The sequence below is a fragment of the Chaetura pelagica genome, unplaced genomic scaffold, assembly GCF_000747805.2.
Source record: "Chaetura pelagica isolate M959 unplaced genomic scaffold, ChaPel_1.0 scaffold90, whole genome shotgun sequence".
NCBI lineage: Eukaryota > Metazoa > Chordata > Aves > Apodiformes > Apodidae > Chaetura > Chaetura pelagica.
In genome coordinates this window covers 5282449-5296986 of record NW_009953496.1, presented here as the reverse complement: position 1 = coordinate 5296986, position 14538 = coordinate 5282449, and the positions used below count along the sequence as shown (strand labels likewise).

General features: G+C 36.9%; 1 protein-coding gene across 1 annotated transcript; it reads left to right on the top strand.

Annotated features, from left to right (window-relative positions):
- The first annotated feature begins 6315 nt into the window (after positions 1-6315).
- On the top strand, positions 6316-13009 carry TMEM244 (transmembrane protein 244). Its single transcript, XM_009999120.1, has 5 exons — positions 6316-6374; positions 6911-6984; positions 10056-10181; positions 11999-12043; positions 12915-13009. The coding sequence occupies exons 1-5, from the start codon at positions 6316-6318 to the stop codon at positions 13007-13009; spliced, it is 399 nt and encodes a 132-aa protein (XP_009997422.1).
- Positions 13010-14538: the final 1529 nt, after the last annotated feature.

Here is a 14538-nt window from a genome sequence, read left to right as displayed (position 1 = left end):
TTTTTTTTTTTTTTTTTTTTTTAATTCTTTCAGTACTATGAACCTTTTAGAGTTTGTAAACTTTTACACTGAAATTCAAGGGTACAACTTTTCAGTCCCTAAAAATTGATATCTTATTTAATTAAATATGCTGAAACCTCTTTCACATGATACTATCAGGAATAAGGGCATTATTGAAAGCAATAAAAATATTTGCAACTAATAATAGACATTTATAATCATAGACATTAAAAACAAATTCCTGCTTCCATTTAATTCTCAGATTTTCCATCATTCAAAATGTACCCATCTGCAACCAAGGTTAAAGAAGGAAAGAACCTAATTACTTTAATCCTCATGCAGGTAGAGCCTAGACCTCACACAATTCTAGCTACTTCCATATGGGAGCCAAGCTGTCATTTTAAGGCTGTATGCTGCACATGTGATCAACCCCAAAGTGTATGGACTGTTTGTCATAGGATACAATTTAGGTATTTCTTCTAAAATTGATAACATAACATACTCTAAATAAAAAAATGTTAGTGCTTTTTAATTTTAAAAGTGCATTTTCATCATGTTCCCTTCATGGCATTGACAGAGTCTTCCAGTCACCACAGTAAAAAAACAAAATTGTTGGCCACTTTTCCAAGCTCTTCTAGCCTCATACACAATGTAAGTACAGTTCCTCCCTATCAGCAGATGGAGACAGAGTACACATGTTTTGATGTCATCATCCTTCAGGTAACTGAAAACTTCTTGCCACACAACCCAGACAACATCCATTGGGTTGATCTTTGTATTTTCTTAAAGACTCCAGGGTAATGATTCAACATACCTTGAGTTTTAGTAATTTCCCTGAATTTAAAACTTTTGGGAGGGTTTCAGAATTACTTAATCTGGGTCTTGCTCTACTTCTGAAGGCAGAGTGCTGTAGCACAAACAATCACCATAACAGCAACACAAACCAATTGGTAACTTCCATGAGAGACATTTGTGTAATATCGCTGTATGATATAGTTCTTCAAATTGTTTTTAACTATTTTTGCAATTCTATTTGGCAGCATCATAAATTATGGGCCTAAATGGGACCATGCTAAATAAAACCCATTAGTAGTAAGCTTAGGCAACAAACTTACGAGGAAGATGTACGAAAAATTTCTCACGGTTCGTTATTACAAATTAACTTCATGGTTTGGCCCAGGTAGCAGACAGGGTCTAAGTAGTCAGGGTAGTATTAAGTGTCATTATCAGTTTCTTAAAAAGAGATACTGCCCTATGGAAGTAGCCTTAATTTCACTTTCAAAAGATGTCTTCAGTTATTCTCCATTCTTCAATTGTCTGCAGTTATTATTTTTTCACTGTCCCTAAAATCTTGTCCATGACATATAGTTACAAAGAAATACCTGGGTACAGTCAGATTCCAAAGAACAATATTTATTAACTATTCTCAAACACATGAGGGTAAAGTATTGATATCCTACCAAAATAACTGTTTCCTGGGTGTTTCCATAACCAAGCCAGCACAAACAAATGTCTATTATAACTTTACTTCTGTCTCCCTCTGCTGAATAGAAGTAGTCGTATGTCCTGTAGCTGACCCAGTGAAAAAGAATTTGAGCAAAGTAAGAAAATTATTCCATTATCTCAGAGTTTTGCTAACAGCAACACAACGTCTCTTCTGTTAACATTCATTATTGAGTTATTTAGTCAGTATTTTAGGTCAATGACGGCTTGTGCCACTTCCAATTTTGATTTGCTCCTTTTTACTGGGTTACCACTACTCAGGTGCATCCAATCTTGCCACAAGGATACAACAGAAATATTATCCTGCATGCCAACTGTACAATAGGAATGGGAGGAACCTTATTTTACCCAATAAATCCATGCTTGCATAACATTTCAGTCAAACTTGGTGACTTTGTCTCTCAACCTTTTTCTGGTTGAATGGATTCTTTGTGAAGAAGTAAATCAGTGCATATAATCTCTTGTTATGTTTAAAAGTTGTCTTAGATGAATTAAATCCATTACTTTTCCAATTATCTTGCTACTTAGAGTTACTGCAAAAGTGTGTACAATTTAATTTCAGATCATGGTTGTTTTCAGCTGACACTTAGGGGTAGATAGGATGCTCTTTGAATGAAATATTTGTTCCTTTTCAAATATTTTAAAATTATTAAAGCAAATCTTTCTTCATTAATTTGCTACTTGTCACTATTGCCACTGTTTAAGCAAATTAATTTAGTTTGCTGGATTTTTTAATTTTGGTTCAGACTATGCCTTTGACATCACTTCAGCCCTCAAAATAGAACTTAACTGATGTACAGATTCTCATACTAGCATTTTGCACAGGAAGGAATTTCACACAATACCACCAGTAATTTGCCTGACAATATTCACAATCTGGAGCTATCAAAACCAGGAGCAAAAGCTTTTGTTTGTTGAGTGCAGACTACATTTTAAAGCACATAACATTTATTTTGTATGGTTAAAAAAGCATTAAAAAACCCTCATGAAATTTGCACATATTATGTTAATTTTTTTTTTTTAAAAAAAGGTCATTCTTTGTTCAGTTTCAGAAGTGTTCCCTTGTATGACCTTCTTTTTCCAAATAACACAGCATACTGAATCATAATGTATCTCTAAAAATTAAGTAATAGAATGAATCATAGAATTCAACCCAACTGGTTAAGGTTGGAAGGGACTTCAAAGATCATCAGGATCCAAGCTCCCTGCTATGAGCAGGGACACCTCCCATCAGACCAGGCTGCACAAGCCTCATCCGACCTGACCTGGAACACCTCCAGGGAGGGGGCTTCCACAGCCTCCCTGGGAAACCTATTCCAGTGCATTACTATGCTCAGAGCGAAGAATTTCTTCCCAATGTCTAACTTAAATCTCCCCTCTTTCAGTTTAAAACCATTATCCCTTGTCCTGTAACTGTCCTCTCTCGTCAAAAGCCCGTCCCCAGCTTTTCCTGTAGGCCCTATTCAGGTATTGGAAGGCTGCTATAAGGTATCTCCTCTCCTCCAAGCTGAATAGCCCAAATTCTCTCAGCCTGTCATCATAGCAGAATCTGAATCCATAAAGGAACTGCTCAGTAGAAGCTGGGTCTGCTCTAAAGCACAATAAACTTAATTCTACTGAAGGAATCAAATTTGGTTTAGGAAAAAAAAGATTCATAACATATGTCTGGCATTTCTTAACCTAATTATACCTAATTTAATGTGAGTTATACATAACTTAAAGTGATAGTCAGAAGAAAAATATTAGCAAAGAACATTGTGCAGAATGTACCATTCCACATCTATACTCAATAGAATTAATGTTAGAAATTGCGAACCTAATTAAAAATAGGAAGGTATAATAACTCCAAAGAACTGTGATCAAATGAATGCTGAAAAAAAAGCAAATAGAAGATAGAAAATTGTATTAATAATGTTGTTTCTAAATAACGAGGTCACATTATAGATACGCTTTGGCTGCCTGTAGCTATGAAAGTAGGAACATTAAATGAGCTAGTAGGATTTTCTCTTTGCTGTTCAGCAGCTTACAGTTCCCTCGCAGATGGCTTCTGTCTCAATTCAGTTTAATCCAATCAACCCACCTCACTGTGTCCTATACTCATCTGTAAGACTGTTTTTTGGGTGAAAAACAGCTGCTTCTTCCTGCTGATTTTGGCATACGGAATCCAGTAACAGCGCTTCCCTTCGCTCATCATGTGTCCATGGCTCTCAAGGTCAAAATTGCTGAAACCAAGGTAAAGGGAACTGAGTTTGTGTAGTGTTGTATGTAATTGGACAGTATTTAGAGAACTAGCTACTGTGGGGCTTGAAAGAGCTGTTGCATGCATTCTTACAGAGTGTTCTTCAATGTTCTCTTCCTAAAAAAATAAATTAAAAGGACACTTTACACTATAGTACTGCAAAGTGCATCTTCTAAAAAGGATTTCAAAATATGTGATACAGTTCCATTTATAAGATATAATTCTTGGAAGTGTCTAATAAAATCCTACATATGCTGACACCAGTGACTTCCTAGGATTCTTTCTTTAAGTTGTTTTAACATATAATAAATGACCCTGTTGTTTTCAACTTGTTTGGGTTTTTTTTTTTGCTTTAAAAACCCGAGGATTTAGAAAGGGAAAAAATAGTTTTAAAATTCAAACTATTCTGAGATTCTAAAAAAGTTTAAATTTAAATTGAAAGGTCAAATTACAAAAATTAAGTTGAATGTGTTGAATGTGAAACTGGAAAGTTTTCAAAGGGTTTTCATTTTTATGGTACATGCATTTCCTTAGCTTACTTGACTGAGCAAAGCATGCTATGCCTCAAATATCACTACACCCCTAAGACAGGGACTAAGAATATTCTGGGTATCACGAGAAAAATCCTGGGCCTTTGATGCCTATGAAAGTTTGTTGCTGACTTCTAGAGAGGGTAGGAATTCACCTATTGTAATTAGAAGTCAACAGGTCATCGGCTCACAGCCGTCCTTTAGCTCTGTGATTGTCACTTCAGCCCTGTCTCACCACTTTTATTACACTTGTATTATTATACAAATCTATGTCTAGAGCAGATAAGACTCCAAGGAGACAGTTTCTAGAGAAAGGGCAGTGGATAAAGGAGAACTACAGGAAATGCACACGTGCTGTGAGCGATGGAATGAAAATGATTGCCACCAAAAATGTGCCGAAGATTAAACTACCAATGCTTAGAGATACTTTGAGGGGGTGGGAGATAGCATGACTGCCAAACTTGCACGTGACATTGCAGTCAGTTAACATTATAGTGATCATTGTATACACCATGGAAAAGAAGGGATCAAAAGGGCTACTTGGCCAATTTTCCTTTAGAATAAGACACAAGAGAGTGGAAATGGGAAAGCCATATTTAGCTCTCAGACCAAACTGCTTAAGAGAGATTGTTTTCAGTTTTTGCTTAGCTTTGTTTTGATGTAGGGAAGGAAGAAAAGATAAGTGTCCTGGACATTTACTTATTGACAAATATCAGTTTATACAGGCATGATGGATTTATTTCCTATTGCAGTAGAAACTAAAGCTCCTTGGTGTGTCTCCTTGTGGGAGATAGATGCACTATTCTATACTTAACACTTCACAGTCTTTAGCAAAATCAAAGTAAGTAGTTTGCTAAATTCACAGTATCCACACTTCTGTCAGTGTCAGGTGGTTCCATTAATGTGTTATCCACTGCACAACCATTCAAAGAACTAAGGACAGGAGTGAATATGTCAGAGATGTTTGACTGAAGCTTCATTCAGAGAGGCATCTGGTTTTGCTTTGAAGGATCTATTCTTTCCAAAGGCAGTTTGTTCCATTGGCTAATTGCCTTTCCATTTAAAAATGTCCTTCGTGCATCTTTCAAATTTCTCTAGCTATAACTTGCAGCCATTTACTGCTTTTGGCTCTTTTGATAGATTAAAGTGCCCTTAAGTACATGGTATTTTCTGCCTGTGAAGGTTCTTATCCATCCTAATCAAATTAGCCTTCAGAGCTAAACAGATTGACCTCTTTAGGGCTGTAGTCCTGATGAAAAAAAAACAACAAAACAACAAAACCTTTCTAGGCATCATGTCCCTTTCATGGCTCTTATCTGGACCTTCTGAATTTCTTAACTTACTTTAAAAATTCCTGGTGCCAAGTTGGATGCCACTTTGTCTTCCCAGTGTGTTTAGAGATAATACTTCTTCCTTATTTCTATTCATATTCTCCCATCTCAAAACCTAAAGCCTTAAGGGCTTGTTTTTTTGTCACAATATTGCAAGAGAAGCTCATAAAAACGAGCCAGTATGAGCTAATGTTTATCTACAGCCCTTCTCAGAGTCACTGCCTCCTTGAATAAGGGCTTCTTTTACCAGCAAATAACAAACTAAATCAAAATGGCAATTGTACTTTAGAGCTGGTTTATGTTTTAAATCTTTCACTGCAATCTTACCTGCCAACTAAGTTAAATTTTAAGAGGGGGACTGATAAAAATATTCTATACCTTTTGTGTTTTTTTCTTTATTGATTGTGCTGCACTTTGTAAATTTATAAATTCAATAAGTAGTTGGTATACAATAATATAAGATAAAAACAAAGAGCCAAGCATTATAACAACACTTTAGGAGCTGAAATGTACCAAAGAAATGTTAAAAACTTTTAAATAACTGTCAGGAGGAAAAAATCCATCTAAATATTTCATATTCTATTTTTTTTTTTTTCCACATTATGGTTGATAGAAATCTGGAATTGTTTCCTTACAGTTATGTAAACATTGCATTAGGTTTTACTGTCTTTTTTTCCTTTTGCAGGTTGTTCTGGTGAACCTGTTGATATGCATGGGAGTTTTCTATGCTGTATACTATGTGGTCTTATCCCTGTGCTTCGCAGTATTCAAGTAAGATTTCCTTGTCTTTATTTTAAGATGAAGGCATACCACAACTGGGTTTAATGGGTAAGCTATGATCCTGTAGAAGAGGTATTCAGACTGAAGACATCCAGTCCCAGTTATCCTGTGAACACAGGTTTCAAATTCATTGACATGTTGTACATGAGCCTTTGTTCAAGTGCACAAATTGGCAAACACCGACTCAAAACTAATGTAAGATGGTGGTTCTAATCTAGTGCCTTGCACTTGCACCATATGAATAAATGAACGTGAGAGCAAAGATGACATTAAAAAAAGGAAAATAAAGATTTCACAGTCGATAAAAAAGACAAATTATATTCCTTAAGAAGCTGATTAGCATATACAGTACCAGACATGTCTTAAAGAAAAGGAGAGATCATGGGCACTGTGTGCAATGGCAAGACCACTACACACAATGGAACATAGAAAGCCTGTAAAAGCTCAAAGTATTGCATTTGAAATAATATTTAAACAAAACACAATAATGTGTAGTATAATCACTAGGCTTTATTCTATTTCCACAGGATTAAAATGTTGGATGGTTTGGCACCTTTTGATTTTAAGACAAAACCCTCATGGATTAACCCATATTATTTAGGTAATTGAATTTGGTTTCTCTCTTTTCCCAGCCAATAGAATAGATTGTACCTGGATATAAACTTGTCTGTCTTATGGACATATTTTAAAGGTGTTTCTACACTGCATTTAAATGCTTCTTGATCTTCTCTGTGCTTCTAATTTCTTTATTGCTACTTATCATTCAAGTGATTGTTATGCTTTTCCTGGAGTTGTTCTTCTGATCTTGCACCATCTGAAGAAAATATGCTGCTTTGGTAGGATGTTTCAAAAAGAGGAAGAAAAAAGCACAGATATTTGTAGTGTCAATACTGATTTCAGATTTTAAAAGAGCATTTCGTTTACAGTAATGAAAAAGAAAATTAAATCATATTCCATTAAAATTACCTTTCAGGACCCCAATGTCATCACTGTATCTCGATTTTTTTTTTTTCTCTGAAAAAATCACATCAGCTAGTTTGATGCAGCATGTTTATATGCCAAAACCAGCAGCTCTATAATGCAACTGGTTAGTACTCCACTCTCCTCTTTGTCCGTCCTGTGAAATAACATGGAATAGCAAAGCATAGCAGGATCTGTTTAAAGTCTGTGGGCACAGAGACAGAGCAAAGTTCTCTGAATGGTGTTCTAATGAGCCTCACTCATGCCTGTTAAAAACAGAATTACATCTTTAAAAGATCAGAATAGAAGTATACTTACTGGCCTAGTTTTGTAAAACAGTTTACAGACCATCGTCAATAACTATATATACTTTCTCAATTATAAAGTTATTGACAAAATTTAAAAGAAAGCTATCATAATGAAACACAATAAACTAAAAAAAATTAATCTAAAGTGCAATCTCAAACATTACATTTTTGAAGGGTTGTTTCCTATGTTCATAACTACATGTTGTTTTCCAGTTATCTTCTTATTTTTTACTTTTTTTTTAACTACTGGGTGAAAGATCCATAATGTAGCAGGAACTAACTGACTCTATAAAGAAAACAACAAAATTGAAAGGCACAAGGTGCTGCCAAATACATAAATTAAATAGTATGAAAACATAACAATGGTTTCTCTAGCCTCAGCTACAATACTCTTAGATGAAAAAATTAAATAATTTCCTTAAAAATGTGACTTTCATATGCCTATGTACTTAAAAAGAAGAACAGAATATAAGATGGAAAATTATGAATTACAAATGTGCAGTTATGGCCTGTTGTATGAGAACTCAGGACTACAGCTAGAAAAGACATCACACAGTTTCTACTCAGTCCCTGTTATCCCAGGCAGCCACAAAACATAAAGTCAAAGTTTACTTTGAAAGTGATTATTTTTTTATCCCATTACCTGCAGTAGCAAGTAAACAAGCTGAGAACTAAACACCACTCTATCACTATGTTGAAGAATACACTACATCGAATGCCATGATGAGGTTCCTCACCCTTCCCAGCTTAGCTTCTGGGCTGTGGTCCTCCCCACAGGAGACGCATGGCTTACCCACCTTGTGGATTCTCCTTCTCAGGACACTTTCAAGACCCATCTGGATGCGTTTCTGTGTGACCTGCCTTGGATTCTGTGGTGGTCCTGCTCTGGCAGAGGAGTTGGACTCAATGATCTCCAGAGGTCCCTTCCAACCCCTACCATTCTGTGATTCTGTGATTCTGTGATTGCTTTTGTAGAGCTGCACTCCAGGTCAAAAGAAGTGGCCAACATAGACTGGTGGCATGGCATGGCTCAGTATGATCCAGCAAAAGTACCAGGGAATAGAAATGCACCATTTTGTCACTGAGAAGAGGAATTTTCTTGATCAGATAACTTTAATAGTCTCTTTTTGCAGCATAATTTAGTTTTTATCACTTTGCTGGCAATTCCCCTGCATGGTTTAACAGAACACAGAGGTAGCTGTGTCACAGTAGCTGTAACAGCCTTGCTATCAGCACTGAGAAAAGCCAGGCTCCTGGTTGTATGTCCCACGAGATCCATACAGTTGGATGGCCTCTGCCCACCTTGTAGGCCTTCTGCTTTATCTCCCATTGCATGTCTTTTCTCGCAATTGTTCTGATATGTACATATACACACAGACATATCAGAGAGTGAGGGCATGTAATAACAGGAGGAGGGAGAATGATTTCAAACTAGAAGAGGGTAGATTTAGGTTAGACATTAGGAAGAAAGTGTTTTCCTGTGAGGGTGGTGAGACACTGGAATAGGTTGCCCAGAGAAGCTATGAATGCCCCCTCCCTGGAAGTGTTCAAGGTCAGGTTGGATGCTACTTTGAGCAACTTGGTCTTGTGGGAGGTGCCTATGGCAGGGGGCTGGAACTAAATTATCTTTAAGGTCCCTTTCAACCCAAACCATTCCATGATACTATGATTCTAAGAGGAGACTCAGGGGAGACCTTATCAGTCTCTTCAACTACCTGAAGGGAGGGTGTAGTCAGGTGGGGCCTGGGCTCTTTTTCCAGGCAATGAGCAACAAGACAAGAGGGCAGGGCCTCAAGCTCCAAGGTAGGTTTAGGTTGGATATTTGGAAGTACTTCCTCACGGAGAGGGTGATTAGACATTGGAATGGACTTCCCAGGAAGTGGTGGGGGCATTGTCCCTGGATGTGTTCAAGGAAAGGCTGGATGTGGCACTTAGTGCCATGGTCTAGCCAATGTGTTGGTGTTAGGTCATAGGCTGGACCTGATGATCTTAAAGGTCTTTTCCAGCCTTGCTGATTCTGTGGTTCTGTGATTCTGTGATCAACCAAAACTATTTGGCACCATACGCAAAGAGTGTGGATGGTCCCCAATTAAAATTCCCAGATCTTTTTTCCTACAGGCTGTATGAACTGCCTGTAATCTTGATAATCCTCATGTTTTTCAAAAACACTGATAGCATTTTAAAGCCTGTAGGCAAATCAGGGCAACTCACACAGATGTCTGTGGCAAAAAGAGAAATGCATTTTAAAATTAAAACATACAATATTTAAATAATATTCAATATTGTAAAACATAATTTGCATAACTATCAAACATTTTAATTTCCTATTGCTATTATTTTTCATATAAGAAAAAAAAGCCCTTCAAAACTATGTTTGGTGTAAGTATCCTGTTTTTATCTGCAGTTCTTGTGATATCATTGGAAATAACTTTCTTCATTTGTGGTCTGTTGTTTGCCCTGGTTGTGGAAGAATGGGTCTGGGATTACGCTGTAACAGTTACTATTATTCATATCATCATAACTTCAATTGGTAAGTAGGTTTACTGCTAAATATATGCATAGTATCACAAATTGAAGGACCAATCAACTGTGACTGCATTACTGGATCGACTTAATGATTTTTCCTTAAAACTAAATAAATACGGATCTCTAATTTGGTTCCATTTGACTCATGCATGTATGTAAACCCTGCCATTTAAAACTCAATTCTGGTTTTGTTGCAGAATTTTAAAATACAATTTCCTTATTAAAAAAATCAGAGTTTTAGTTAATAATCTGCCAGTTAACATCAAACAGATCCAGCCTAGATACAGTATCAGTGTCTGGGAGGTATGTTTTTCTCTAAACTAAGAAACTAATAGTAGTTCATGTCCTGACATTTTCAGATATATTCATTAAAACTTTAGCTCTACTTCAGAGTAAAAATGAGGCTTGTTTCAGCAAAGCCAATTCAAAGTTTTAAAGTTAGATCATTTGAACTGAGTCTCATTGAAGAAAATAAAGCATTTTGCCATTGAAGCTGTTTTGGTTTAGTTGTTTTTGTTTGGGTTTTTCCCTGAAACTCTACCCCTCAAAGGAAAGGAAAGGAAAATAATTGGCTGCTGCAAGTGAGACGCATCATCACTTTTTGCCAGTCCCTGGTAACCTGTTTCCTCTTCTCATGCTGTTTAGAAGAATGCCACTGTGGCTAATTAGGAAATACATTTCAACCTCATCTCTGCCACAGACCATTTGGAGATTTTTTTATTATTTTTTTTTCCTATAGCAATGAGCTTGGTACTTTTATTCTAGAATTTAGAAATATGAAAAGTATCACTTTGATGACAAATCAGGACTTCTTCCCTACTACATAATAATTAATTTTCCAATGCTTGTCCATTCGTCTTTTAGCACTTTATACAGACAGGGATTCCCCTGTTCCCATGAGAAGTTAAGCCAGAGACCAATAGAGATTTAATCTTAAAAAATTAAGCATAATTTCTTGTCTCCTGAATTTGATTTCCTGGAATTTCAACTGCTGTTACTTCTTATGAATAACTTTGGTATTTAAATCAAGACATTTACAAAAACTACAACAGAAACTGCTTTATGTATAATTTATACAGGAAGATATCTTTTATCATTATATTAAATGATGCATTTTGATGTCCAGACAAGCCCAGATTTTTCGTTGTTTCTTTCGGATGACAAATCAAAGGTCTGCTGGCTGACTCTGATCTACAGCATATGCAGTGTGCCTCCCAGCTCACTTTACTACTTCTACAGCCCTGCTAGGCTTTTTCTTTGGGGTGGGATGGCAATACTGGGTCATATAATGGCCCTTCAGTTGATCATACAGTGAGGATGTGGGTCAGCTTGTGTGAAGCAAGGGCAAGTGCCTGACACAGGAGAGAGCATACTGTACAATAGTGCTAATTTGCAGTGAGCAGACCCAGCCTGTGGCTCATGCACTGCGTCACCCACCAAACTGAAAAACTCAGGCAGCTTAATTTATTTGGGTTGCAGCAGTGTGTAGGTGCTCCACCAGGGGATCCATGTCTCTGTTGTGGTAAGCCATGTACAGGTAAGTAACAAAAAAGGCATTTCTTCTGCAGAGTCTAAGATCTCAGTTTAGCAATCACTTCCTAGGTTTAAGACTTGCCTTGCAGTGCGATGGCTCACCAGGCTATGCTTAATGGTATGGCCAAGTATCTGAATGATCAGAACCTAAATGTGCATTTGCAGTTTCAATAAATGTAAAATATATAATTTATGAGTCATAACTAAGCAGACCTTTGATAACCAACATAATGCTTGCATGTCCCCATCCTTAATGTTCAAAAATTTACGTTTCTCTTCTTCTTGCAGTTATGTCTGAATTCCCCCTGATGTTACACTGGTGGCTGGCATTAGGTATAGTTGCATTCTTTAAATTGTTAGACTCTGTGTAGAAAATTATTATTTACAGTATGCTTTTTTCTATTAAATGTCTCTTGTTTTGCTAATTTGAAAATTGTAAACATTTAAAGAAGAAATACATGTTTTTCATTTGTACTTTTAATGACACAGGCAAGTAATGCTGGGCTAACCTTTGCCTCGCCTTAAAAAATCTTCTGTTGTAAAACCAGAATGTACTCAGCTTATCTTAATCTTGCTGACAAAGCAGATACAATCATGCTCTTGAAATAAACCATTATTAAGTCCTGACTAATCAAACTATCTCAATTAATTCAGGTATCAAAAAGACAGTTGCCAAACCAGTCTTCCCTGGTACCCTTTATAATCAATGGAAACAAACAGGCATCTTCAGAGGCAACTTTCATAAACACTATGCACATGCACATATGATAGATGAGATCAATCCCAATCATCACATTTCCCTAGAGTAAATGGCAAACCTACATTCCTGAAAGTTTAATTCCCTGGAAAAGTAAAAGCATAGCTTTGTACTAGAATATATTACCTTGAAAAACAGTTAAGGGAAAAGGACTGGCTTCTATTCTTATTTCCTATATGATGGATAACAAGGATCAACAGCTGCAGTAAATTCCTAAATGATGGGGACAGGCAAATAAATTCCCTGTTCCTGGTTTTGCAATAGTGGCTGCTGGGTCTGATATATTTTTATGTGGTTAGAGTCTTGTGCAAGATGTTAGAGTTGACAGGCCATTTAAAGAAAAAAAGAAAAAGAAGAAGATAAAAATGATGTGTGTTTAAAGTTTTATTATGTCATTTGTATTCCAGTATAAAAATTAATATAATACAGTCAAATATTTTCTTTCAGGATCTGGAGTAATTTTGATGACTTGTGGAGGACAGATTTTGGCATACTACTTGTTCAAAGACAACTTCATTTACCCAATTCTAGATGATTTTTGAAAAGGAAACTTAGAAGTTGCCTTTATACTTGCATGAATTCTATAGTTTCATTAATAAATTAAAGTGAAGTTAGCAATTGTCTAATCATAAGAGTAATATTTAGCTTACTAGGCCTCTTGTATCTTACATTTGTTTGCAATGTCAATGTTATCACCTTTGGCTGTTGTGTGTAATCACTTTAAGCTTTTGTATATGCTTCTTAGGTTAAGGAAATAAATAGATACACTGTCTCTTTTTAAATAACAAACTATAAGGAGGCTAAGACCAATGATGTAACACTCTTGCAAAATCCTACAGGGAAGAGGAAAAAAAAAAACAGATTTAAATGTAATGTTTTCAGGGTGCTTGTTGCTTACTGTGTTTTATAAAATGCTGACTCTAATTTAAGCTCAAGTTTGACTTCTCACAAGTGCTGCAAAACTTTAAAGTACCCCTATCTGCCATAAATTTAGGTTTATAGCAGTCTTTACTGTCAAACTCCTGGCAAAGAAGAATCCATGAACAGCACATAACTCTGCATCTCTTCCCATCTTAAAGCTCTCACCTAGGACCTGCCTAAGACAACAGCAGGCTGACTGTCACAGTTTGACTCAGGGTCAACAATTAAACCAGAGACAATCATGCTCTTGATCCCCTCCCACACAGGTAGGGAAAGGAGAGAGAGAATAAAGGAGAGAGACTTTCCAGATTGAAAGCTAAACTAGACAGCTTTAATTAAACACTAATGATAACAGCAAATATGTACAAATATATACAAGTATGTGCAGGAATGTGCAAAATTCCTATTGCCTCCCCCCACCCCCAGCAACTCCCATGGCATCTCCTGAGCTGTGAGCAGTCCTGAAATGTCTCGGAGCTGCCAGAGAGAGCAGCAGAGCAGACAGGAGCTGGGGGGGGAGTTGTGAGAGTCAGGAATGCACGGGCCTGAGGATCAATGGAGATGGATGGATGGAGTCCTCCTCAGATGCCAGCCATGGACAGAAGAGATGAGAAGAAGAAGCAGGAAGGCAGGGGCTTGACTTCCGTGATCCCTGACTTTTTACCAAGTCTTAAGTGTGTATATATGTATGGAATACCTCTGGCAGATTTTGCTGTCCATCTAGTCCACTCCTCCCTAAAAGAGGGTTGCAGATATGACTCTCCTGCTCCTGTAGCATCTGAAATCAAAGCAGAGCAAAGTGTCCTTGGTCTCTCAGCAGTAACATAAACATTTCAGCATTATCAATCCGCTACCCGGAAAACTTGCTGCTAGTTAAAAGAGAACTTGCTGAAGGAAAAAAATCAGTAAAAAGAAAATTGGCTTAATCCTGGCTCAAACCAGGACACCGATATACAATCCCCAATGTCTGGTTGACTCCCTTGCTGCCAGGGATGCTACAAACAAATGTTTTCTACAATAGCTTCAGGCTATTCTCTCTTTTGCTGCTGATCCACTCATGGTCTGGCTGTGTTGCAATGAGGAAAGGCAAGTGCTACCAACAGCCGCCTTTTGAAGTATCCCTTTCTCTCTCCCCCAGATGCCTGTGGCC